This window comes from Cygnus olor, chromosome Z (assembly GCF_009769625.2).
Source record: "Cygnus olor isolate bCygOlo1 chromosome Z, bCygOlo1.pri.v2, whole genome shotgun sequence".
Lineage (NCBI taxonomy): Eukaryota > Metazoa > Chordata > Aves > Anseriformes > Anatidae > Cygnus > Cygnus olor.
The window spans coordinates 51,035,151-51,061,962 of record NC_049198.1 but is presented as its reverse complement, the minus strand read 5'-3'; the positions used below and the strand labels follow the sequence as shown (position 1 = coordinate 51,061,962).

The following is a 26,812-nucleotide window of genomic DNA, read 5'->3' as shown; positions in this document are numbered from 1 at the left end:
TGTTGTTGTTGTTTTTTTTTTACTTTCAGCTGCAGAGATTATGTAGGAGCAGCTGCAGCTCTCCACACTTGCAATGTCTTTGTGCAAATTTATTTGGTTTCTGAAAGACTAAAATATGCCTTTCCCCTCCTTTTTGAGGGGTGAGGAGGTGGAGTGGAGATGGGACTTTCAACAATGTGTTTCTGTGTCCGGACTGCTCCTGGTGAAGCCTGGGTGAGAGCTCTTCCTGGACAATCCCTGCTTGTCTAACCAGGATAAGTGATAACTCCCATGATAAGCTGGGGAGGGGAGGGAGATGTTGCATTTTGCTGAGTCAGTTTTGGCTATCTATTTCTCTGCCATTCAGGGCCTGATCCTATTATAATGTTTGACTCTTGGGGTTGGTGCAAGTGAGAATTGCAGAAGGAAATAAGGCAAGGGATTTCCAAGCAACCAAGCAGACATCTTTGCACTTTTGCAGAAGCTTCTTACACTTCCCATTCTGGTGACTGAATTATTCCTCACTTCTGGTTTATTCTCAAATTCAATACATTTATGGAATGAGGGCACTGTGGTAACAGCTTTCTAAAAACAACACAGAAAAAACATTGGTTTTCTGCAGCATCCCATGAAAAGTAATGTTCTCCGTCATTTTAATTGCAAATCTTAAATGTGGCAGGTTTTTAGAACGGGTGCGAGATTGCACATTTAAATGTGAGCTGGGTTAAAGCTGCGATGAAACTGGTACTATTATCCTCCTGACACATTCACTAGGTTCGTTTTGGTTTGGAGAGGGAGGGCAAAAGTCTTATTTTATGTTGCTCCCAGATTCCACCACCACGTTTGTGATGACAAGGCTCCCAGGCAAGCAGTGCTGGGGGTCTCCTGTCCCTGTGGGTCGCAGGCCCCTTGCTGACTGCCCCTGCTGCAGGATGCACGCTTTGTTTCCTGGCCTTATCCTGCTTTCCACTTGCTGACTCTGTAGCCACCACCGATGAAACCGTACGCAGGGAGGAAGTGGTTATACAATTAAGGTTTTGTGCTCTGCCGGAAGGGAATGGGGTTCTACCCCCAGCTCTGCCACATGCTTCCAGCGCGGCGTAAGCAAGCTGGTGTGTTCTCAGACATGGATACTAATCCCGTTTCACTCATTTCTCTGACAGCTGGGGTCTGATCCTTCTAAAACACTCTGCCTTCTGACGTGCTGCCGGCAGGGACCGAAGGGAGAAGAAATCCCTGTGCTTCAGCCTTGGGTGCATGAGGGAGTCTTTTGGAAGACGGCAGCACGTTTTCAAATGGTTACACCCAGTCCAGCTTCCATAGGGAGGTGCAGGAGCATCCATGGAGCTATGGAAGAGGACAAGCTCTGGAGCTAAGCCAGGGGGGATGGCCTCTGCTCTTGTGGCCAACATCTCACTCGTGCAGGTACTAATGGAGAATCCCAGTGGAGATCCTCATCCATCAGATAATTGGCCACACAGCCCATTTTTCTAATCACATATAAACAAGTGAGTGATACAAACTGGTTTACATGACTCATGCTCACTGGAAAAGCATTCCGTAAATAGTTTTTATGGTTAAAAGCGATTACGATCTGTAGTTACAGCATGATGTGCAATGGGGCACAAATGTTCCAGATTTCTGTCATTTGTCACACATTGCTATGGCCTGTGTCACGCACTGGCAAAACTGTAAAGGTTGAGAAGTTTGGTTATTGTTGTGAGAGTGTGGATGTGTAGTAGGCAGTATCTTCACGGAAAGGGATTTTAAAAAACCAGAGAAATGGACTGGGGAAATACTAAGGTGCTGTTAAATGAGGACATATGAGCAGAATGAATCAACAACACACACGCAGGGGCGGGGATGAATGACTCTAGTAAAAGACATCAGATTCATTATGGATGGCAAATGGTGGGAAAAAAAAATCACAGAAAAAGCACACCCCATGCTGGGCTGCATCAGTCTGTTCTTGCTTGCAAGGCATGAGACTACTCTTTAAAGTAGGAGGATATGGACAAACCAGGAAGAGTCCAGAGAACACCAACAAGCCCATGAAACATGAGCTACAATCAAGCAGTGAATAACTTCAAGGTCAGAAATGCTTAAAGAGAGCAACAGAAACTATGTGCATTTATACTTTAGATCTCTGGTCTAGTTTCAGCCGTGTAACAATGTAATGACCATTGCTATAACAAATCGCTAAGTGCCAAACTCTTGATTTTGTCAGGGTACAGTTTCTCTACTGACATCAAGCACTTGTCCTTTGGATTTACCCCTTTGCAATCCAATGTAAAATGGAGCTCAATTCATGGGAGATGTTGGCTTTCCAATGGGACATTCCTTCTCATTTTCAAAGAAGGTTGTTCAGCTGGACAACCTGTTCTGTGCCCCTTCTGGTAGAAGGATACTAATCAAATGAGCTTTGAGTCAATCTCCCTCTTTAACCTTTAAACCCATATGTTAAGACCACTAACATGAGAAAATAGACCAAAAGGAGTTTAGTTTTTAGGGTATGTTTATCATGAAATTGTAGCTCATTTTTTAGCACAAATTGCCACCTTGCATGGGGCAGCTGATAAAACCATTTGGTTGGCTTAGACTCAGGAGAGGGAGAGTCGTTAAGCTTCATGAACATGACTTTCTGTGCAGCACGGGACATGCAGCTCTTGAAATGGTAGAGGAATTAGTGAGGAGACAAAGACATCTCAATGTCGCATTTGAAAAATATTCCATGGTTAGGTCATGTTGTGTGTGTCTGTACATGTGCATACGAGCACATTAAATTTTTCAGGGGGATGACGGAAAGCAAATTTCATGATTCAGCAGCTTAGTGTCATTCAGAGGATGCTGGATGTATATTGCCAGGGATAGAATAGTCATTTCTTGTGGGAAAAAAACATTAGTGGAGGATTTCCAGAAGTTTCAAAAATTACCCTAAGTGTTTCTGAGACATTCTGGAGGCTTTTAGACACTCGTAACATCATCCATATCTTCCACCAATACCATGCATGGGCCTATTTATATTCTTATTCAGCCAAACTGGAGTCTTTGTGGAACAAGGACAGTTATTTAAAGAAAAAAAGTCATCCAGAAATATGGTCTGAAGAGGAGCCATAAAATAAAATGAATTAAAATAAGTGTTATTGCAACTAAAAAAAAAAAAAAAGTTCTATTAAAATCCATATTCCTAAAGATGCCAAGATTTGAAGCCTGTGTTCTCAATAAAAGGTTATACAGTTTGTCTTGCCAACCCCGAGTGTTCAAAAATCATGAAATTGGCTTGAAAATGAAAATCTCTTTTAAAACAACACATTATTTTTTGTCCTCTGGATTTTTGAACTTCAGCTGCCTGCATTTTCAAGCTTATTTTTGCAATCGTCATGATTGGAAATTAATGCAAAAATAAAAGAGAAGAGGAAAAGTACAGATTTTCACATAGTATCAGGACGCAAGGGGCTGACACTTTGTCAGGGAAGCTCTGAATAGTGACAGTCTCATGGTAACAGCTTAATCGTTGGCCTCTGCAGAACAGCAGGCGTCTGTATCTGGATAGATTTTACAAGCCGCTCTCCATTGCTTATCTTGTAAGTGCTGAATGGTAGAATATCTCACTTGACTGCAAACAACTTCTAAGAGAATTGGTCTGACCAGGCCGTGTTTCTGAGGCACTTTTTATTATAAAAGAGGCGTTAAGAACAGCTATCTTCATTAACATTTGCAGACCCTTAATCAATAGTCATTAGTAGTTTAGTAGTTTTTGACAACAGCTGACCAAATCAGGGCCACAATACAGCTGATAGCTCCCAGCATCTACACGACTTGAATTCACAAAGCGGGAGCTTTTATTCCCAACCTGGGTGAATAATGGCTGAACAGATGCTGTGGGGAAAATGTGCTACCACAGCAAGTGCAGTGGCTTTTGTCACCTCCCTTTTGTAGGCAAGAAGGCAGTGGAAAGCACTGCCGTGTTTCGTTTTTGACTTGCTTCCAATTCTCCCCAAGCTGGGAGAGGTTTAAGGGGAAGCAGTGGACCAAGGATGCATCTTGCAGAATTTATTTTTCAGAGGCTGTGCAACCTTTCTCTCATGAACAGGCAGATTCTCAAAGGGGTTTAAACACCTAAGCATGCCGGTTGACACCAAAGGAGATTTGCTAGAAGGACCTAACTCCTTCTTGGAGTACAAGGCATCTATCTTGCATGGCTTCTTTAGGGGAAAAGAGGGGGAGAGATAACAACCTTTGACATGTATTGACACACACGGCACACAGTCCCTTCCACATATGGTCATTCCTGCAATTTTATCTCCTACCAGGGAGTCCCAGCAGCTTGCCATGGAGGGAGCATCTGCAAGCAGTAGGTGAGCACACATTTTCCACAAATTTTAATGTCAGCCTGACTATTTCCATGCAGATAACACAAAGCAGAACCAACCCTGTGCTGTGAGGGATTTTCCTCCTCTCTGTCCATGCAAAAAAAAAAAAAACAAAAAAAAAAACATGCCATGGTGCAGAGACTCTCTTGCAGGGCAAGTTCTGGGGATGTGTCTGGTGCGGGTCTGGAGAGAGGAGGGAGGCAGTGGTCTTGCTGCACGGAGCAGCTCTCATGTTACATCGCATGCACTGGGAGCTGCCACATGAAGGGGCCAGCAGCTGCACATGTTTGTTTGTTTTTTGGTGGTTTTATTCATTTATTTATTTTCAGGATGCTGCCAGGGTGTATATCAGCAGTGACTTCCAGCTGGTTCAGAAAGCAGGTTCTGGTGCTGGGGCACAGACTTGCAGCTCTGTGCTGAGCCTCCCATTCCCTGCACTGGCCCTGCTACCATGTGGAGCTGAGCCCTTGGAGAGCTGCCGTGTGATGACTGCAACTCTTTGCGCTTTCTCTTAAGAGTTTGCACTCAGTTTCTTAATTTCCAGCAACGCAACAAGACTGCAAGTACCTGCTTCACTCCACACTTGCTGTATAGCGGTTTGCTGGCTGCAGAGGGGCAGACAACACCTGAGCAGAGCAAAGCCAGCCAGTGCACAGCTATTCCATTGTCTGTTTTGGAACAAACTTGAACCAGCAGAGTGAGTTCATTTCAGATCACGGTACTTGGCAGTGTTTGGTTGAGGAGTTTTCGCCCCAGCACTGGGTTCTCCCAAAGCTGCGTAGCTGCCAAATCAGAGCCTCCGTGCATGCCACTCAGCAGGTGGGGAGCTGCTCTCCCAGAGCATATGGGCGGTGATCAGCTCTGTGGGAGCAGTAGCTTTGACTGATGGCTGCAGCTCCAGCAGCAGGAGACGGTGGAAGGTAGCAACAGCAGGGAAGACTTGACTCAAGAGCCTTAGATTCATCCCTTTGCTCTGCATTGGCCTCACAGCACAAGTGCAATCACGCTGTTTTTCCCTCCAACCTATTGTCTTTCTTGACTCTGTACTGAACACCTTAAAGAAGGGCTCTGCATCTTACCTCAATTTGTTGGCATAGCAGGTTGAAGCCTCAAGACATACCTTATAATGCCAGCAACAACAAAGTCACACTAGCAAGCTGTTAACGGGATCTGAAAATACTATGCTGACCTACAACAGAAACCCAAAGAAGCCACATATATGTGCATCATTTGCAGTTCTGGTCCTGCTGAAGTCTGTCTTTTCACAGACCTTCAAAACCAACACTGATTGGGCTGGCATTCTAGCTAGAGCAGAGGGAAGAGCTGCCTCGCCCTAGAAATGCAATGCCCAAGCTTGAGATCCCAGTCACTCGGGGCTGAATTTCACCTTCAGCAGTGTCCTTCAGCATCCTGGAAGAGCCTTCAGTCAGCAATCACAAGACTGGGAAAGAGACAATCCGTGCATACCAGGATTTAGGTGCATTTTAACCCTCTCATTTCCTGCTGATCTCTGCTGGTCATGAGTTACAGCAGAGGCTGCTCCATCTTTTCTAGGACATCCAATTGACAGCGATGGGATTTGAGCATTACCTGTCTCCCAGTGGGCCAGGCAGAACAGCATGACTTGGCACACATGGGAAAGAGCCAGGAAACATGCTGCAATTAGCTGCCACATCCATGATGCCAAAGAGGCAAACGTGAAGAGATGCTGCCATGCCATCCCTGAGAAAACAGACCCCGCTGCCTGCATTGCAAAGGGCAGCACGTCCCTCAGAGCAGCACAACTGCGCTTGTGAAGTGACGTATGGGAGCACGTATATCACTTGTGATACGTAAGGAGCTCTGTTAGTGTATGGCTTGGAAGAGTCCAGCCCCAGGCAAATACTGCCCCATGCAGTACCCCTCTGTGGCAGTCCAGATCCCAAAGGGACTTCAGCACACCTCCCTGCTGTTGCATGTTCCTGAGCTTGCAAGAGCTCCATTTGCTAGCGCCAGTGAGACCCTGCACTGCAGGAATGACAAAGCAGGAGTTATGCAGACAAATGCATTTTATGAGAAGCAATTACTGAGCAGAGCAGATCTGTGTGAGAATAACTGAGTAAAACATTGCTAGGAAAGGCCTGCTGTAACTGTTGTTCTGAGGGAAATGGTATGGCTTTGGCCCCTGCCAAATTGTTCAATTTTCCCTAAAATTGGCAACACACTGGGAAGGGAGTGGGAGGCTCTACGAGAATCTTCATTTACTAGAGAGCTTTCTATCTATCTCTGGAGATTTATTAAACTTCATGGTTTGTTCTCTGTTTATGGCTTATACTCCTGAAGAGCCCTTTTCGGTTAGAATAAATGATGGCCCCCCTGCCCATGGCAAGAGCAGATTTCTGTGCAGTTCTCTAAAGGACCTGGCTGAATTGCACCACAAAAGATGAAACAGCTTGGCATTTCTTTTGAAGCAAAGGTAAAACTAGTTACGCTCAGTGTCTATGGTCTTTCATTTAGCGGAAGAAAGAGAGATGAATAATAGATGATCCCCTGGAAATATTGTTCTACCAGCTCTTAGTTGGAATCAGGCAATGCTAATACATTAAGAGCATTCAAGATTATTCTATTTAATCTCCATAATGATATAGTAATTTTAGCCTAGTAAGAAGCAATGACAACTTCCCCTCTCTCCCATAAAGAGCTTGAATCCTAAGTGGAAGGAGGTCTTAGCCATGTCCCAAGACAATAGATAAAGAGTCTTAAGCTTCACTGTCATTCTCTAGAAGCGTCGTATAACCAGGACATGACATAAAGTATTGTGATTATGAAACAATATACCACTGAACCACTTCAGGATGCAAGAGGCCTCTTAAAAAAATAGTGCTTTCGAAATACAAAGTAAAGTAGGGTAGTTGAGAGACAGACAGTCAATCAGAAATATCAGTGATGGCAACAGGGTAACAGATTGTGTTTACTACAGATGTTTTGGTTTTGGGGTTGTCGAATCTCCAAGAAATGTCAAAGGACAGGGCTGTACCATACAAAGCCACCACCCGCAACATCCTGAATCCATGCTTCTCAATTATCTTCCAGATATTGAGACTTAATATCTGTAGAAGTCCACACCAGCCCCAGAGATCATTCCAGCAAAGTAAATGAAACAGGTGTTCAGATGTACTGGAGCGTTTGGTAAAAGCTTAGCACTCAGGCCTAAAACTACAGATTCATTAAACAGGCATCAACTCACACATACACTCTGCTTTAGAAGTAGCTTCTAAAAAAATAGCTGTTTGTTTCCTAGTTTTGGATCTTATGAGAGATCAGCCCACTGCAGTACACCACCAACTCATTTGAAATGCTAAAAATAGCCTGCAACGTGTTTCCTTTCTGCCTGATCTGAATGCAAAACAGATGTGTTGCATGGCAGAGCATCACGTTGGCTGCCAGGAGTTTGCAAGCCAAATGGTTCTTCATTGTTTTGTGTCTAAGAGGTGTAGAGCATTTTGCCTCATGGCTTACATATAGCAGCACTCCACAGAATATGCATCTTTGCCCAGTAACAGAAGAAATTGAGGAGGAGCCCCAGAGGTGCTGTTGTCCTGCCTTGGAGTTAGTTACTGCTGTCGCATTTCTCTAAGAGTAGTTGCGGTTCAGAAGAGACATACGTCATGATCTGAGAAGGTGTAGAAGCCAGGAAAACATGTAAAACTGTACAGAACTAGTGCATCCTGAGCCATGGAATTTAACTATGTTGGTGGGGTCACACTCCAAGGAAAGATTAGGACCTCCTATACCGGCTACCGTAACAACATTCTTCACCTAAGGGGCAGTGTGTCATTTGCTTTTCAAGTACCTGCTGGTTATCTCATGACTCTACCATTCCTCCACCAATGGTTCTCCATTTACCTATCATCAAAGGGGTGCCACAAACAAGTTTCTTTGCAGCATGTGGGCCTTGGGGGCATGGAAGCACAGTGTGAGGCTCTGTACAGCACTCTCTAGGGATAGATATTTAGGGCAGATATGCTGCCAGTCTTTGATGGACTGGCAGCACTCTCTTGGAGCACCCCTCCAAACCACACATTTCACTCCAGCTCCATGCAAATCTCTATGCTGGCTGTGAGTAGCCCAGTGCCAGCCACCACATTTATAAATGGGAGGCTACACTGATCCTACAGGAACGCTCAGAAGTTGAACTAAGGCTGGGCTCCTGGAAATAAGTTAGATGGAAAAGCCACTTGTCCATTTATTTGCACATCCATCTCCCTAGAGCCAAGAACCACAGCATCACCTGGGCAGTACACTGAGTTCATACGGCTGGTAAGGACAGTTTTTGTCTCTGCCCAATGGACCACTGGAGAAGAGCATAACAGTGTAAGGGCAAAGTAGAACTAGACTGCCCAGCTCTCGAGCCACATCCAAACCTCTTAATCTCATCATCCATGCTAGGCCGCTGGAGCAGAGGGCCTGGACATCCCACTAAGAACTGCTGTCTTTTGGAGATTTTGTGTGGTACCAAAGAAGAGGTAGGATTCCTCTCTTCAGATTCTCCACAAAAATCTTGCCAAGGCTCTCGTCCCTTCAGTAGACATCATTTGCTCTGCTCTGCTACCAGTCATTTGCATGCAGTTTCAAACCAGAAACCTTCCAGAAGGTTTGCTTCATTTCTAAGCAGTTTTTAAAATGTTGGCATGGTATCCTGCCCTCACTTTAAAGCAGCAGAATTACTTGGGACGTGGCTGAAAACACATTTGAGTTTTCTGTAAACAGCATCATGGCAGAGCTGAACGCAGGCTTACAGAGGATACAGCTTCCTGGGTTGTCCCAGTAATTGGTCAAGTGCTGACTTTGGCATAGAAGATGTCAGCACATGCAAACCTTCATTTGACCTTCCTCCTCAGGTACAAGTCTGCCAGCAACCCACTCCCATACGTTTGTGCTCTGTACCAAGCTGTCTATCTGTTACAAACCCCCTATTAACATTGGCATTTTCCACTCTGAAGCAATGGTATTAACCTATTCAAGAGCTGATTTCATGCAGGACATGGGGAGTAGAGCACATCTAATGTAATCAATCTTGCATTTCTAGCTGAGGTAGTGCTTAGGTTGCTTTTTGCTAACAGCAGCAGCTATACAGGACTGGTATGTATAGTATCCCTGCTGCAGAGAAAAGCAAACTGGCAGGAGAAGAAAGGATTGTTCCTGGCATCATTTCCCCACCTACACAGCAGAAGGCAGAGCTGTTTCAAGCCAAACAATTATCCTCAATTTATTACAGTAATGACAATAGTGAAGGGCAAAGAGGAAAAATCTTCCTGAACAAGGCTGACCAGCTATGAGGGGGTTTCTGCTGAAGAGATCACACTCAGACTTGTGAGTCCCCCTGCTATGCAACCAGCACTCAGAGAACATTGATGTCCCATCCTGTCCTTCCTCAAGGGTCTGCCTTTTCACCTGTTAACGCATACCCACTGTGTGCCTGCACCTTCCCCAAGCAGCGTTGGGGGACTGCCCGCCTGCCTGTTCACTGGGCTGGCACCCTGCCACTGCTGCAGGGCAGCAGGAGCTTCATTCATAGCTCCTCTTCCTCCCCACCACGCTCCTCCATCCAGCACAATGCTGGTTCCTTCCTCCTGGTGCCTGGCATGGCTGGTCACTGCTGCCATGGGTGCATTCTTCTTCTGCTTGGTGATGTAAAGGTCATTCTTGCAACCTTGCTTTGTGCAAGTCAAGGCCATTAAATTTAATGGGGCTCCATGAGTCACCGAGGAAGTGAGGTCTGCACCTATGCTATACATGGAGTAGTGAAAAAAAAAAAGCCATGGAAGTAGATGGTGTTTAAAACGACCAGCTGATTTTGCATACTTATGCATGAAAATTGAAAATAGCAAAGATTTGGAAAGATGCAACAAATGTCTACTTACAAACAAAACCAAAACCAACCAAAACCCAACAAACTAATAAAATAACCTCAGAAAACAGAAACAAACACAAACAGATTCTGCAGCTGGTTGAGGTTCAGCCAAAGGGAACAACAACTATTCGACATTTAAAGCTCTATGTTTGGGAAATGTGATCCCCAATCACATTTCTCAAGGTTAGAGCTTTAAATGTCGAATACTTGTTGTAGTGCCAATACTTTGGCTAAATGTTCAATTGTCAAATGCCAATGAAGTGCAACATTGCTATTTCTTTTTCTGAACGAAGCCATTAGCAAACAGTCCATTGCATTCAATGAAGCAATGACAGAAAAACAGCCTAACTTGAAATGTCAGGATCTGATTTTGTTTACATTTATTTCATCCATTTTTAGCAATTAATGCTGGAAAGTAATGCATTTTAACAGCGAAGTCCTGGTGTCTTTCTATATATTTTAAGCAGTAATTCTTACTACAAACTGATATAATCTGGAGCTGAAGAATGCTGGTATGATTTTTGCTTCTCTGTATCTTTAATACCCTTTATTTGTGATTTTTCTCCCCTTCCTTCCTAGATTTTCATTAGCACATGTCACCCATTAAAGAGAAGACAGCTGCTTCTCAGGCTGTGAGATACCATTCTAAGCACTGCCACAGGTTTCCTCTGTGATACCTCCTAAATCATACAGTCCTCTCTAAGAGGAGCCGTTGGTGCTCAGAGGCTGTGAATTCACCCAAGCAAAGCAAAATGTTTGTAAGCTGTCACCTACAATGTTATTACTGACTCAGTCACTGTGAAATAGGGCTGATGGGTGTATTTCCCAAGTTCTCCCACAGGCTTGTAGAGGAAGGAAGTGCAGGCTGGTGTCAAAATGTGTGTTGGGAGGTTTAGTGGAATATCACTGTTTCACTGCTCTCTTCATCTCAAGGCATGCTAGCTGGAGTCCCAGCTGGTCCCGCAGTGCTCTTTGCTGACAGCAGCAGTGACGTTGCAAACCTCACAGCACCGGCACTATGACAATGCAGGCTACCAGGGCAAACAAAATCAGCCTTATGTCTGCAGCAACATCCCTCTCTCCTTACAGGTCTGAACACTCACGTCTGTATGCTTTCAAAGGGGAAGCTGAAGTGTCCCCGTTGCACAGATTTGTATGGTCCAGCTGAAGAATATCTTCCCCCATCTCTCCACAGCAACAGCCTCCCCAGGATCTCAGTATTCTGAAGCGACATTTCAATCACAGTCACCATTTCCCCTTCAGACTGAAGCCCATTAGCTTCTAAACTAGGCTACTTCCCGGCGCTCAGATGAAGGAAGCACTTTGTTGGGAGTATAATCAATCTTACCACAAAACTCTGGTTGGTACTCTCTCAGGTGATTAAACAGTCACATGGGAGAAAAATGACACAATTCAAGGGTTGCTCTTAACAGAGCTAGGACATGAAAAATGAAAAGTGTCACCGTATTACTTTGACTCTCTTACATCATCACCCCCAAATAAGAGCCATGAAGTGCAGCCCCTCTGTGATGGACTTATGCATAATTCATAGCATGAGCTGCATTCGGGAGCAGATCTCTCGGTCCAAGTCTGCTGAGAATGCCAAGCAGCACGAAAGCTTCCTAAGCAAAGAAAAGGGCAGATCACTAGTGCTGCAAGAGAGTGAAGCACAAGAAAGACTGAGGTTGAGATCACACATGGGAAGTAAACAACTGACAATGTTAAAAACTCTGTTAGCAAGTGAGCATTCCCACAACCTCTCACAGTTTTGCAGATATCAGTGGATTTGTGATCCTTCTGCTACAGTCTTCCTGTGTTTTATGGATGTTCACTTTATGGGGTCCCCACAAGAACAGGACATAACGCTCCTTACGCTAGCAGAATTTAAAGCAGAATCATACCATATTTCAAGTGATCATTCCAAGGTTTCTTCTATTTTTACACTGAACCACAGAGAGGTCAAGCTGCAACTGGAAAGGAACAGAGCAGCTCCTGAACTCACCACAAGATGAAACAAAGATCAGTGAAGCTGGACTGCCCACCAGTTTTCAGGGAAAAAAATAGAATTAGCACGGAGGTAAGGAGCTGTTTCAAATATTTACTGCAAAGATGAAGAAATTTATATTCACCAGAGGGTGAATACACCACAGTCACCAGAGGGTGGGATTTAAATTTACTAAAGCTTCTTTCCTGTTGAGATTGAGATATGAAATGATTACCTTGGGGGTAGCAAGCAGCCATGGTGCTATTGGTGGCAGTAATGGCTGGGACACATGGTCTTACTGTGCGATTGATTCAGATCAGTTAACCCCCGATAAAAAATTCCAGCAGTTGAGCTGGCTTTTTCTTCAAAATACGTGGTTAATTTCTACCTCGCGTAGTCCATTTTCCGTTCACTCTCACGTGATGAGGTGTTTCCTTGGCATATCTGAATACACACAAGCTTCTCTTTTGAAATGACCTATGGGTATACAAAATTCCTGGTTGCATCATTTGCCCGATCCTTCTTTGTTGACTGACATTTTTAAGTTGTTCTCTGCAAGTGTAGGATTTACATGACTTGCATAATATTTACAAGCTGTGTTTCTAAAAAACATTCTCAGTGTTTCTGTTAAGTCATCGTTTTGGATTAATTATCAGGGACTTTTTGTCATTGTGCCATCACCACCCATTTGTAAAATAGAGAAACATGAAAATTAATATATAAATGAAGTGTAAGTTAACATCAGACAGCAGTGCCAGTATACCCACTTGTTAAAATAAATGCGAATTCTGAAATTATCAGTAACAGCCCAGAGAAGACATTGTAGATATTTTCTAACCTAAAAAAGCATGAGCAGAGCATAAACACATACCAGTCTACAACACGAGGAACCTGCTAAATAACTCTTAGGTGCAAAACAATTTAGATACCAAACTCTTCTTTGCATGCTGGCATACTGACATGCCACATTTGGTGGATCTCAGTCCTGTTCAGGACATGTCAGAATATTCTTCTGTTTTCTTTGTCTTCAGCACCCCCCACGCTATCAAGTTCCCCTCCCCTGCCATCTTCTGCCTGGCTAAGTGGCTTAAGGGAATTGATACTTCCGCTGATTCACAGCTAGTAAATCTGCTTCCTGGGCTCGTAACCAGTTATCTGTGTACGCTCACAGAACAGTCTTTTTAACAGTACGCTCACAGTCTTTTTAATCCTCTCTCCAAATTTGGAGAAGGAAAAAACTGCAAACACTAAACAGTCAATTAGCAACAATTAGGAAAATTACAGGGTTGCTTCAAAAGCTACTTATCTGAGGGATGTCCATTAATCTCTATTGTAGGGAGAATTCAAATGCTTGGAGATAGCAAGCAACAGAGTGTTTGCTAGCCGCGTTCTTGAATATTTGCACGATCAAAGCCAGCATACATGTTGGCTTTAGTGGCTATATACCGTTTTATAGAGCATGGGGGGAATTCTGGGGTATTGTTCTGTTAACTGACTCTGAAAAATAGACTGTGTGCATTGATTGGCTGTTTGATCCTGAAACACAGCCTTTCTGTGCTCACAAACAGAATACAGACACAGCGGTATGTCATGAAAATTACATAGCTGAAGGAGTTTGCAAAAATTGTTACTGATAACCTTCAAAATCTGTTAACTCTATTGCTAAATCAAAGTCTTCAGAAAAGCAGGGTGGGCTGATAAACCTCCATAAGGCAATAGCTGCTGTGCACCAATGTTTTTTGCACAAAGCGACAGGAGGCAATTCAGTGACACAGAGCCACACTGCTCTGTGCACAGGCAGAGTAGAGCAGCTCCAGCCCTCAGGGAAGCTGGGGAAAACAGGGTGCGAAGGGCACTTCCCTGGATTTCAGCATTGGTGAGGAGTCTATAGTCAGTATGGACAGGTGGTGAGAGAATCATCCTTGCAGAGGTTCCCTGAGAAGCACAGGATGGCCAAAAAATGAATGATTGCTTTCAGAGTCCAGCCCCTGAGCAGTGGGAGAACCTGCTTCCAGACCTCCTGCAAGGTCCTAGGTAGACGGCAGGTATCTGTGGCATTAGGGAACAGGTTTTTCTGCTATCTTCCAGATAAGAAAGTGCCAGGCATCCTTTGCTTGCCAGTACTTTGTGGATATAACTGCTTCTTCCCAGATTCCCAACACTCTTCTGGCTACTTGATGATGTTCCTCTGCTGCCTGTATGACCTCAAGCCCCTCCAAGCCCCTGCATCAATACAGCAGGAAGCCTTTAGTCATCCCTCTTATCCTGTGCTCTTAACTTCCTAAAACCCTAACAGCATAGTTAGGGACACTAGTTTGTTCCCTTACCAGCTCAGCCTAGCTACAGAAACAACCATTCTTCCATTTCCCTACAGTTGTCTCTTTCACCTTGATACACGTCTCCCTTACCAGGGCAGTATTACTTCCACACTGATAACTGTCCTGCTGAGCACACGCACAGCCCAAGAGGTATTATCTTGAAAATACAAAAGTATCTTGAAATTATCAGCTATTATGACTTTTTTGATAGGATCATGCTCCTGAATTCCCATGTCGTGCAATGATATGAGAATCCTGGGCACCATGCAACCCTGCCAGGCTGAGACCATGCAGCAGACCCATCGTGGGACAGAAATGTGAGAAGAAATGCAATCATAGATCTGTCCTGAAGCTGGGTAGGCAGGGGCAATGCACAAACACCAGAATTCTACTCTCCCACACACCCATGTTCTGAGGATGCTATCACTTTGGGAAAAGCAAATGTTGGAAGAGCTGAGACAGTAAACTAAATGATGAATATGCTGATGCAATGATTCTTGGGCCAACAATGCAAGAAGTGTCAGCAGGACACAGAGGGAGAAATCTTTGGAAGTATGAGTACAAGTCAAGCAACTGGTGGAGTCTGCAGAGTTAAAACACTTGAGCTCCTGTTCAACCAACAAGCTTTGCTGGGGCATCCTTCAGAGCATGATAGAACCAGCAGGGGAATGAGAAAGATGGAAGTTCTTTTAAAATACACATAGCATTGACAAAGAAGGGCAATATTGGTCTTTTATTCCCTTGACTGTCCGTTAAGATTGTTCTTGCACCTCAACGAGAAGCAGCACATGACCCTGAGGACAGCTCAAGAAGAAGGACAGGGAGGGCCCCTCAATTTTTGACACGTTTCTCCTGCCCTGAATGGACATCATTACTTATTTACTGCTTAAAATATTAAACAGACACTGGTGCTAGTTCATGCATCTTGGGTGCTTCTGAACAATGACTGAGAAACTGAACAGTTTTTATTTTCCTTTGTTGGGATTTTGGACCAACCTGTGTGCAAGTATCATATCAAAATTATAGCTCTATTTATCTGAAAACTAAGAAAGCGTGAAGAGGGCTGAAATAATTCAAGGACTGAAAACAATTCCCTCTATGGGGAGAATTATGGAGCTCAGCCTGCCTGTCTTGTCAAAAAGACTTGGATTATTGCAATGTATGATCACCTCTGTGAGGGAAAATGCACATCTTGGAAGATCTTTTTAATTTAGGTGGGAAAGGTGTAAAAGAATGAGTGTCTGGAATACAAACACATATTTTGGAAGTCAATGTAGGTGGTTCTGTTTAAAAAAGACGATGGAATAAGGGAAAAGGCAGACAGTGTCTCACTATCAGTTTTGACACCACAGCTGCTGCAGGTCTGGAAGAAACCTTATGAAGATTCTCTGTGTCATGTAGTATGTCTATCTGTCAGTCTATCACCTGTGATGGACCAGAGCATCCCAATGCTCTGCTAGATTTTACAGAGCTATCACCCACAAAATCTTTATGCCAGTGAAAATTCAGACGATTTTGTTCAAGTTGAAAAACTAATTTCATTGCCCAAATTAATTTAGTACAGTGCAAAGCATAAGCTTTTCTTCTTGATATCCAGTTCCAGAAGCTTTACACTGACTTTCAATTACCACCTTAGAAGACTCAGGTTGTCTTTTATGAGCACAGAGTCTTTTTTTTTTTTCATAGAGAATGGCTGTGGAACAAGCTTGATACTCCTTTTTTTCTTCCTTTGATCTGCCTAATCACATGAATTAATTGACTGTTAAAAATGTAAAATTCAAATCTCTTTCAGGAATTCCATAGAAATACTGAACAATGTCACGAATCATGCTGAAGATCATAGCTTCATATACTCCCCCCTGCGCCATGTGACTACCAACCCAGTATTGATTTCCTTTCATCTCAAAAACTGAAGCAATATTCATTGCCAAAATAAAAAGCTGTCTGAGTTATGAGAATGCACTGCCAGCAAGTTCCAGGATGAAGCATAGATATAAAAAAGAAAAAATGGGGGAGGGGGGCAGTGAAAGCATATGTGGAAAAGCTGAATATGCTCTGTGAGAAGATATGTATTAGAACGAGGCTTTCATCATAAAACTATACAGGAGCAAAGGTAATAGATGGGTGCCGCAATCCCAACACTTGTCCAGAGCAGGATGGACCCTGCCGCTGGTTTAGCTTAGAGCAGCCTTGAGGGGTAGCCAGCCTTGTCCCAGTGGATTTGTTCCTGACTATCTTTCCCCAGCTAAAACTGTTCCTTCTGTCTCCATGACTAAGTCTCTACTGGGAATTGGGGCTGGGGGCTGGGGGAACAGGAGACAAGATGAGACAGGACAGGCTGTAAATAAGCAGACATATCAGCTTTACATCACCCCAAAACGAACCATAGGTATTTCTCCCTTGCTGCTTTCAAAAGCTCTCTAATTTCTGAACAACATTCATGCTCAGGGTTTTGAGTTTAATGTGTACCTCCTACCGAGTTTGGGCCTTCACAAAACATCTTAAGGTGAAAGAGCAAGATGTGATTCACATTCACAGTGCTCTCCAGGACGCTGGGCTGCCTGCAGTATAAATAGTAAGGGTAGCCAGTGTGACTGCCATAAAGCAATCTACATAAAGACAGAGCCTGCTCATCTCCGCAGTCTGTCTGGGGAGCAAGAGGGCAGGAGACCTTAAGAGGAGATAGGCCAAACGCGTCTATCTGTCTCCAAGAGGCACTGTCCCGCCTTATTTCATGTGGTCTGAACATGACCCTAAACGCAATGACTCTCTTCTTTGCTTCACTTAGTTCCTTGTAACAAAAAAGACATCTTTCGTTTCAAACTAGTCTGAATTCCTTAAAGAAAACAATTCTCTTCCCTCAATCACAGAAAGCCTTACCTCCTAACACTGCCCAATCCTAGGTAAAGCCTGCTTTTTCCAATCAGAAGTCTTTCATCACCTGCTGTGGCATCTTCTAGGGCTGTCTGCCCTTTCCTGATGCAGAGCCAGAGCAGTCTCTGCCCGGGTACTGTCTGCAGTAGATTGGCATCACATGTGCTCTCCCTGAACCAGCTGCCTCATTGCATTGCTATTGATTCCGAGTTGGATTTCTGCAGCAAATCTATTGCATTTCCATTAGCAAGACTGCAAATCATGAAAATGCTCATTTATATTGTTTCAGCTCTGCATCACAATTAACCTGCTGCTTAGCCTCCAGTGAGCCGAATTCTGCCTTCTCATCTGATGCGGAGAAAGTTCCCCGAGGTTTCTCTGCATCTGAAGGTGAGACACTGCAAATCTGAGGTGGGCAGCTTTATTTGCAGCGCATGAACAGGAAATCAATCACTTCACTTACAAGTACAATAGATACTGAAATATGATAATTTCAGTCCCCTGCAGTAAAAATTCAAACCCCGTGTCTGTATTTTTTTTTAATGGCACCAATTTGTAGTCAGTTTTGCTTAGAAACTTACAATGCAGTACAGTTCAAAGTGTCATTTAATAAAGAAGCAATGGCCATATACTCCATGTACCTATTGTATTATTTATATTCACATATGCCTATGTGTATAAATAAGGGAAAAGGCAATGCTGAAGTTCCATGTAGCACGAATACTTAAGTTTTTCTCAGTGGAGTTTGCAAAGTAAAATGAAGCTTTTAAAAAGACATACAAGCAGAAGGTAATATTCACAAATTCATACTATTACTAATTGAAATTACTTCAGAATATTTTATCCATCATGTTCTGCACATGATGTTTGTGCACGAAAAAAGACACTTCATCCATGAGGTAGTTTTGAAAGCCATAATTTTGGGGTGCTTTTCAAAGAGAAAGAAAAGGACTGATCAATTCAGGCCTCTGCATGTTAAATAGAAGAAAACCTTTTTCTGAGTAAGCAATGATTCTTAAAAAGGGGGGTGGTAAAAAAGATAAAAAATAAGAGAGATTGATCTGACCAAACTGTGTTCGTGTTGAGAGCATTTTGTAGATAGTGTGATAAACTGGGCTGGGGAGAGAAAATATGCAAACACCAGTTACCACTTTGGAAGGCTTAGTTGACCTGAACTCCCTGAAATTTGCAGTATCTTATGCATCTCACCCCATCAGTCCCAACAGCACTTTACTCTGAGTGTTACTGCAAGTAAATACATCTGTAAGCCACCAAGACCTCTGGGAAACCAGAGAAAAAAAGTGTTTTAGGAAAAAAAAAAAAAAAAAAAAAGGCTGGCTGGCTCAGTGCATTGGCACTTGCTTTATTGCTGCTTGTTAATGGAGGCCCAGTTGTGTCTCCAGAGCTTACTGAGATCAGCATCTCTTTATTATGCTCTAGTTAGGCTCAGAACTTGCCTGGTATCTTAACCATGATCAATTAAAATTGTCTTGTGACAAGATGTTAATTCACTGGACAAGTGTCAGAGAAAAGTCCTGGCTTTTAGAATGAGCCTTTGCATTGTGTAGCAGACACTTAGAAGGTGAACTACAAGAATTGCCAGCACTTACTGGGGAAAGAGTTAATCCTGCTAGTCTCATTCTGGTAACCGCCTTGGGAGAGATGTCTTCCTTGATGCTAACTAGGAAGCTGAAGGCAGCTTAGCTTCCTAATGTAAGCACTTAGGTTAGGTGTCTGAGGCTAATCAACTCCAACACTGTATCACGAATGGAGAAACATTTGCTTTAAGATATTCTCCTCCCGCATCTTCAAGCTTTGGGGGAAAAGCAGCCTATTCTGCAGTGCTGTCCTGCATAATAACAGCGAGAATAGGGAAAGCTGCTACACAGCCTGTGCTGCATCATCCACTCTCCCCCCCTGCGGCTCTCTGACACATCCTTGACCTTGACACTGTCAGAGGCTGCCAGGCATGGAGTAAACCCTACGGCGCTGTAGTGGGGCTTTGAACTGCAGAGCATGGGTCAAAATTGGGCTTTTTTCAAAAAAAGAAAAAGAACAAATGTATCTGATGCTGCTAGGAGCAAATCCTCACTGTCCATAAATTGGAACCTTCCCCAGGGCTGCAGCAACTGTACCCGGAGGGAAGGCTCCCTTCAGCCTGCCACAGAGATAAAATACAGACCTTTGCAAATCACTGCCCGCAGGGGAAAGGACATCAAATGCAGAACTGGGAAAGAGCAAGTGGAGGTGAAAGAGGCAGCAAGAACTGCAAGAAGCATTTACAGTATGATAGCAAACCATGCGACAGGCTAGTTTTCTTTTAACTTTTTCCCATCCCTAACCCTAAAATGGCATTAGAAATTCAGCCACTGTGCCTGGATTACTTTGGAGAGCAGTCGAGATCATTTCCCAGGTAAATGCCCACTACCAGTCTTCCTTTAGCACTTCTACAGGGGGTAAGAAAACAGCAGCTTTTGCTAAAGGTTGCCTAGAACACCTGAAAAGGCAGCAGAAGTCAGAAACAGGAGAAGAGAGTGGGCCCAGGTAGGGGTAGTTAACAGAAGTGCATGGTGGTGCTTTCTCTCTTTCACCTAATTTTCCAAACTAGTGAGGGGGGATGGAGCTGTTGTTCCCCATCCCAGCAAGTGACTGGCTGTGCCTAGCAGCCCTGCCTGCTTTGAGGGGTGTGCACAGAGCCAAGCACCCACACACCTCCTTGTGTTACGGCCAGCACGGCTCGGTGGGCACAGACAGAGGCTGGGAGATGGAGATGTAGCTAGCCCATTAGCCCACTACACCCCAAGGGTGCCAGGAAGCCCAAAACAAGAAGGGTGCAGGAGCAGCCCAGGCATCTGAAGTGGAGCTTGGGCACCTCCACTTCAAGGTACAGGCAAAACGCAGAATTGCTGCATGCCCTCGGCAGGGTTGCCAGTGGGGCTTTGGGACTGTCGTGTGAAGCTGCATGTGGTATCAGCCATGAACTGAGTTGCTCCTGCTGCTGGGAGCATGGTACTGGGTATCCACAGCTCCCTGGCATGCCTGAAGTGCCATGTCCAGTCAGCTTTCTCCTCTGCAGACTATTTTAAAAGGTGAATTTGTTTAGGGGGAAATCTACTTAAATGGGAAGAAAAGGCTGTCGGAAGATCTGTAAAGAGGTGAATGCTTTGTTTGCAGATGTACAGATGCAGTTTATCGCAAAAACACAGGTTGGACAGTACTATTGACGTGTCTGTTACTGAGCTGGGTAAATGGTGGAATTGTATTTAATGGTGATGACTGAAGAAGAAGTAGAATATAGCTGCCGAACTGTGTTAGCATTTCTGCAATTTGCATGCCTTCACAGAGCGAGTGAGACTGTAGGCTAGTGAGTAGTATTATATTCCGCATGTAATGAAACAGTCTTGGGTGTAATTGTTCTAAGATTCACATGGACCCTAAATATGGGAATGATTTAAAACATTTAAAACATTCACCTTTCCTTCTGTTTCTGCAAAAGAGCCACGATATTACAATATAAGATGGAAACTAATCACAAAGGAAGAGATTTTTTTGGTATTGATAAAGGGTAAAGTATGATAATAGGAGGGAGACCAGTCTTGAATCTAATGCACCAGACACAATTACTAGGATTGTCTCTCTTCTGCTTTCTCTCCCAGGCTCCAGGAGAAAGAAGAATCAATTAGCTCTCAACAGACGATGACCTTGAAGGATACAGCTTTAAGGGGAATATGCTGAGTAAGACAGAAAAAGAGAGGAGAAGAAGAGAAAAGGACTTGGAAACTCACGGAAGGGCCTGGTTCAGAAAAAATACCACAGGATATGAGATGTGTCAGTTCTGTTTAAGTTCTACACTGAAAGAAAAAAATATTATCAGCATAAAAGGGGTTTTCTGGGAACAAGTTACCTCACTCTGGAACAGCAAAAAGGACACTGAGAGGCAAAGAAGGGACAATCCAATTTACAGATGCTACTTTCCAATCCGTCTCTGTGAGAATTTTATAGCTGTCAAAGGCATTCATAAAAAAAAAAAAAAGTTATCACTGATGCAATCTGTCAACCCCTCCAACAAATCTTGCTCTGCATAAAGCACAACGACATGTTTGAAATGCAGCTGTTTCAAAAACCCCAAGACAGTGCTTTTAGAGCTGTCCAAAAAGTTCTTTTCATGCTTCCTTGAATTCTTAGGCAGATCTTCCGCAGTGCACTTTTCCAGCAATATTTTCTTACAGCTGCAGGGAACTGCAGCCCCTTGCCACATCCAGGATTACGTGCCATGGTTGGAATAACTTCTAGCTACACAATCTTCTCACTCGGAGCAACCTGAGCTTGACCTGCTGCCAGTTCTTCCTCTCCTTTCAGTCTGTGCCTATCTGGAAGTCTATGACATCTTAAAATACATTTATGGTAAGAACATTAAGGCGAGAGTTAAAGAAAAAAAAATACCAACAACCCAACCACCTAATTTCTGGACAACCATTTACTTCTCAGATGTGAGCAGATCTGAAAACAGATAATGGCTTTTTGCTGGTAACTGCTCTAAAGAGTCTCTTTTTTATTTTGCCCTTCATTTACTTCAGAATGAGATTACCAGGTTATTGAGAAAGGCTTGCCTCACATGTGGAAATTCAAAAGGGTGCAGGTTGCTCTGACATAACTAGCTTTTGGTTATTTCTCCCACACGCAGCAAAGAGGCCATTTTGACTAGATGGTATTCCCTGGTCAACTATATAGAGTAAAAAGAGATGTCGCATCTTTGATGCCCCTTACAATATCAGCACTACAAAAGAGATTTTCTGCATCATCAATAAATAAATAAATAAATAAATCACTTAGTATAGCTCTGTATACCTGCAAAGGTAGTTAAGCGACCCAATAATTCAAGTAATGTCTTACTTCCCATAGACAAAGCCCCCTGCCATTTAGCTGCGCAGCAATATTTCCCTATCAGACTGTTTCCATCAGATAAATTGCTGTTAATCCAATGTCCCATTGTCACCTGTTATCTAAGCAAAAGTCAGCAGGGATTCTACAGGAATACCTAAAGTTTCAGTGATTCTGGAACCATTTTTCTACAGTTAGCTGTCCAGGACCAATTCTCAGCTGGAAGGACCTCCCCTGAAATCACTCTAATCATGCTCTTTTTCTCTAGCGAAGGGATTGGCCCCAAATGCCATGTCTAGTCCAATTTACACATATCTATACTGAACCTGGTCTTGGTGGGGCTAAACTAAACAGTGAACTTCTGGTAACTTCAGGGCTGAGATTCAGTATGTAACACCTACAGGGTGGACATCCTGCAGCATTATAGGGAAGGCACAAGGGAGAAATATGAGATGGGGTCCTGTTAGGCAATTTGCAAGGAAATTGCTCATTCTGATCACTGCAGCTTTCTGAAGGAAACCTCAGCCCTGTGCTCTTGGCGCAATGGCACACTGCCTTCTCTTTTACTGGTGTAGCACAGTTTTACACAGCTCCGGAACTGCTGGCTTCATCTGCTCCAGATTTGATGGGTATCAAACAAATGATGAATATCAAAGAAATTGCACCTCAGCAATGTGGTTTTCTGATGCTTTATGATTGTTACTGAGAAAACAATGCAGGTACCCTGGATATTTTTTGCTTTAAGGCTGAACAAAGACTAATTTGGAAACTGCTTCCTCCTGCCTTTGCATGGACAAGAATACTTCCCTGAAGTGCCCCACAGACGTCAATGTGGAAATGTCTCAGGTTCAACAAGAATCAGCTCCTAGAGGAGAGGACAGATGCAGAGAAATGTGTGCTATGCTCTTAAAAGAAAGGGAAAGATCACAAGCTAACTGCTAAATTAATAATTTCCCAGTCTCTAACTGCTTCAAATACACTGTCGCTCTTTCCCACTGTTCTCCCTGACTGCTTCAGGAGGATGACAGGGATGTCTGCCAGCAACAGACTTCAGGAAGGAGGTAACAGAAGTGCTCTGCAGGCAAGGCAAAGAAAATGAGCACACACTGAAGACCCACAAGACAGAGGACACAAACCAAATTTGTGAGAGAAATAGCCTGGCAGACCACACAGAATAGCTATTAGATAAACCCTTGAAGTAGATCATGTGCTTCCCTACAGGTGGATGCAGAGAAAAGGGTGGTACTGGCTCTTTATGAAGGTCCCAAACAAAGCCCTGTCCATTGCCCTGCACACGTCATAAAAGTTCAGAGGGCCTGAGGTGCTCTCCTCAGAGATGCTGTACCAGTCTTAGTGCATCACAGTCACATGCCCTCCTTCACGACAGCTGCAGAGCAGTTAGGAACCCTTTTATTTATTTATTTGTGTGTGTGTGTGCGTAAGGGAAAACAAAGAAGAAACACATAGCTTCTACTTACAAAGTTTTGGAGCAGTTTGGAGATTGGTTTCTGTTGCTTGCGCCTGGGACGCGGTGGTAGGCTCCAGGGCAGATGGTGACAGCGAAGGTGCGGCAGAGGACAACAACCCGACATCTAGGATGCGGTTGTAGAGAGAAGGCTGGAGAAAGAAGGGCTTGGAGGGCGCGAGCGAGCTGTCAGTTTGCACTGTCACTTCAGCCTTGCTCTCAGGGCTAGGTACGGGGAAGGGTGAGGCATACACCTCCGAAGGCACCCAGGCAGACAGAGCTGTAGGATCCACAGTGCTCTTTGGGTCTTGTCCTATCCTCCCGGGGTCAAGGTGGGTAGGAGAGTCATACTCAAAAATCTTGTCCACAAAGACCCACTTGAGGCCAGCAATGCAGAGGCAGAGGCTGAGCAGGCACGCCAGGATAGGGGCGATGCAGATCTTTTCGGAGTTGAGGCAGCCCTTGAGTCGCTCTGCCTCCAGGCACACACAGCAGGTCGCAGCAAGGCCTGCTACCCCCTGGACCCTCCGGTCCTCTCTGTGGGGCCCCGGCATGTTCTCCTCAGCCGGGAGCCCGTCGAGGGACGCGTCAGGGCTCAGCTGAGCCGAGGGGCTTGGGAAAGTGTCGGCGGCTACTTCAGACATGTTTAAGCATCAGTTCTCACACAGCTCACCTCCAAAAGGCCTTAACTCTACCACAGTCCATTACTGTGAGACACAGACAAAAAGAGACGGTAGTAATATTCGCAGCGCTCTGCGAAAATCACAGAGTAGGAGGCAACAAAAGGTCCGAGCCCAGCAACACCATCCGAACTGGGAGAGGAGGGATGCACGGGGAAAATGAGGCCTCCCTGCCCCCCGCCCCGAGCCCTCTGCCGCTCTCGCTGACTCTCCGAAGCAAGAGCAGCTCTGCGATTACTGCGCTCCTGTCTCCTGGCCACTTTTATAATTCCTCAAACGCCTCTCAAGCAATTCCAGCTCTTCTGAGGGAGGGAGAGAACGTCCCCCTGAAAGCAAGCACGACAAAACAAAACGGGGGGAAGGAGGGTGGAGAGAAAGAAAACCACGAACGAGCGAACAAATTGACCAGATTAAGTGAACCAATAGCCCAGAGCGAAAGGCAAGACTCTCACCTTGAGCATCTGAGGCTGGTATCTGCTTAGGCGAGGAAAACAATTGTCATGCGGTAGAAGGAGCAAAAGCAAAATCTGTAACAACAGCGGCAGCGGCAGAAGTGACAGTAGCAGCAGCATCCTGTCGCGTTACAGCGGCGGCTGAAAGAGGCTGAATCATTACAGAGCAGCAGGTGCTCGCTGTCTGAGCATCACTGCAAACAATATCATTACACAGAGGTTTGAAAGGAAGAGCGATGCCAAGGCGATGGTAACTCCCTTTCTCTCCCCTCCCTCTTTGTCCTTCTTGAGCGCTCATTCACTTTCCTCCTTCTCTCCCCCCCCTCCGCCCCGCTCCCCCAGCCCCCTTTGCAGCCTGTTTCTCTGATGTACAGGCTCACTCCTTCCTCCCCTTCCCCACCCCCCGCCCTCTGCAGGGCTGGTCTGAGGGAAATCAGTGCACCCAGCAACGCAGGACTGTCAGTGACTTCCTATTTTATCCAATTAGGAAGAATAAAGGCCATCAAATCAAAGGGATAGAGCAGGCAGGAGTTGCGCGCTGCCGCCCGCTCCCTCTTCCCCGCCGGAGCGCGGTCAGAGGAGACAGACAGACAGACAGGCAGACAGACATCGGTGGCAAGGTCTCCCAAAGCCGGGCGAGGATGGGGTGTAGGTGGGAGCGCCTTGGGCTGGACTGGGCTCGCCGAGTCTGACACCCGATCTCTCCCAGGGGGAAGCCCGCTTTCCAGCAGCAGCTTCTCCCTGCCTAACACCTAGAAAGAGCATTTCTCTCCAAGCCTCTGAGTAAGTTTGATTCACCGAGAATAACGCTGGGATGCACCTTGGTTCAAACAGCAAAAAATAAAAACTCCCAGCCCAACATAAACAACTCATTCCCACCTCTGACAAATTCACATTTAATTTGTAGACAACAGTTTTCATCCTTTTAAAAAAAATAATAAATATATATATTCCATTTTCCAACCTCCCTTCCAAAACTATACAAAACCAAAAAAGCAAAACCTTCACACTAAAGCCAGCTCCTCAACATTCTCCTGAAGAGCTAACAAGCTGCTAAAATATGTCCTCACTCTCCCTTAGAGTAAAAAAAAAAAAAAAAAAGAAAGAAAAAAAAAGTAAAAAACCAAAGAATTGCATTATTAACGAGGCTTCCATTTTGTTCTTATGTTTGCCTGTCATTCCTCACCTCCACCAATACCCAGCACTTAATCCCATTCCCACCAGTGTAGTGTAATGCAGGGGTAAATGAACAGACCAGTTAATAAAGATCAGAATCAGCCCTATCCCCAATCCTATCCCACAGAAAAGTGCACCTCTGTGACAATACAGACATATATAATATAAGAGGAGAGGGGCTTTTAATGCAATTTCCAGTACCTCGGACTTTGTGAAAACATTTGCGTCAGAGGTTTGGCAGTATGAATCCCCCTTCCTCCTTAGTGTAAATATTTGCAGGATGCATAAGGAAATAAAGAATTAAATACTTCGAGTTGCCCTGAACTTATTTTTTTGCTGGTACCTTAGTCAGGCATCCAAAAGGGAATTTCATTTTCAGTTATTTATTTTTCGTAGTGACCAAAAAGGCACCTGTCTCCACCTATCTCTTCTCTCTGCCTCAAACACAATTCACAATCCCCCCCATTCACAAAGATCTCCACGGGAACATTAGCAATATTTGCATTAAAAAAGGTTTATCAAAATCTCAATGATTCCCATAGTGTTTCCAGACTCTCCTGTCAAGGACTAATTGATGGATGTCTGATCACAGAGCTTCCTGTGAGACTGTGGTAGCCAACTGAAGTAATCATGATGCTACATTCAAGTGCCTGGAGAATTTACCTTAAAGCACAGCCAGTGATAACACTCCCTGGAAGAATGTAAGAAGATAAATCATCATACAATCTAGTCTACAT

The 26,812-nt window shown here is 44.4% G+C and overlaps 1 protein-coding gene across 4 annotated transcripts in view; it reads right to left on the bottom strand.

The window, feature by feature from the left end:
• Positions 1 to 26,812, bottom strand: part of NRG1 (neuregulin 1) — a 183,112-nt gene that overhangs the window by 82,094 nt on the left and 74,206 nt on the right. For 3 of the 4 annotated variants that reach the window (XM_040541538.1, XM_040541540.1, XM_040541541.1), the window contains exon 2: positions 23,781 to 25,040. The exons of the other annotated variant lie outside the window; for it this stretch is intronic. In XM_040541538.1, coding sequence (XP_040397472.1) covers positions 23,781 to 24,411 — 631 coding nt within the window. In that variant the 5' untranslated portion in view covers positions 24,412 to 25,040. The remainder of the gene's footprint in view (positions 1 to 23,780; positions 25,041 to 26,812) is intronic. 4 annotated transcript variants of the gene reach the window in all.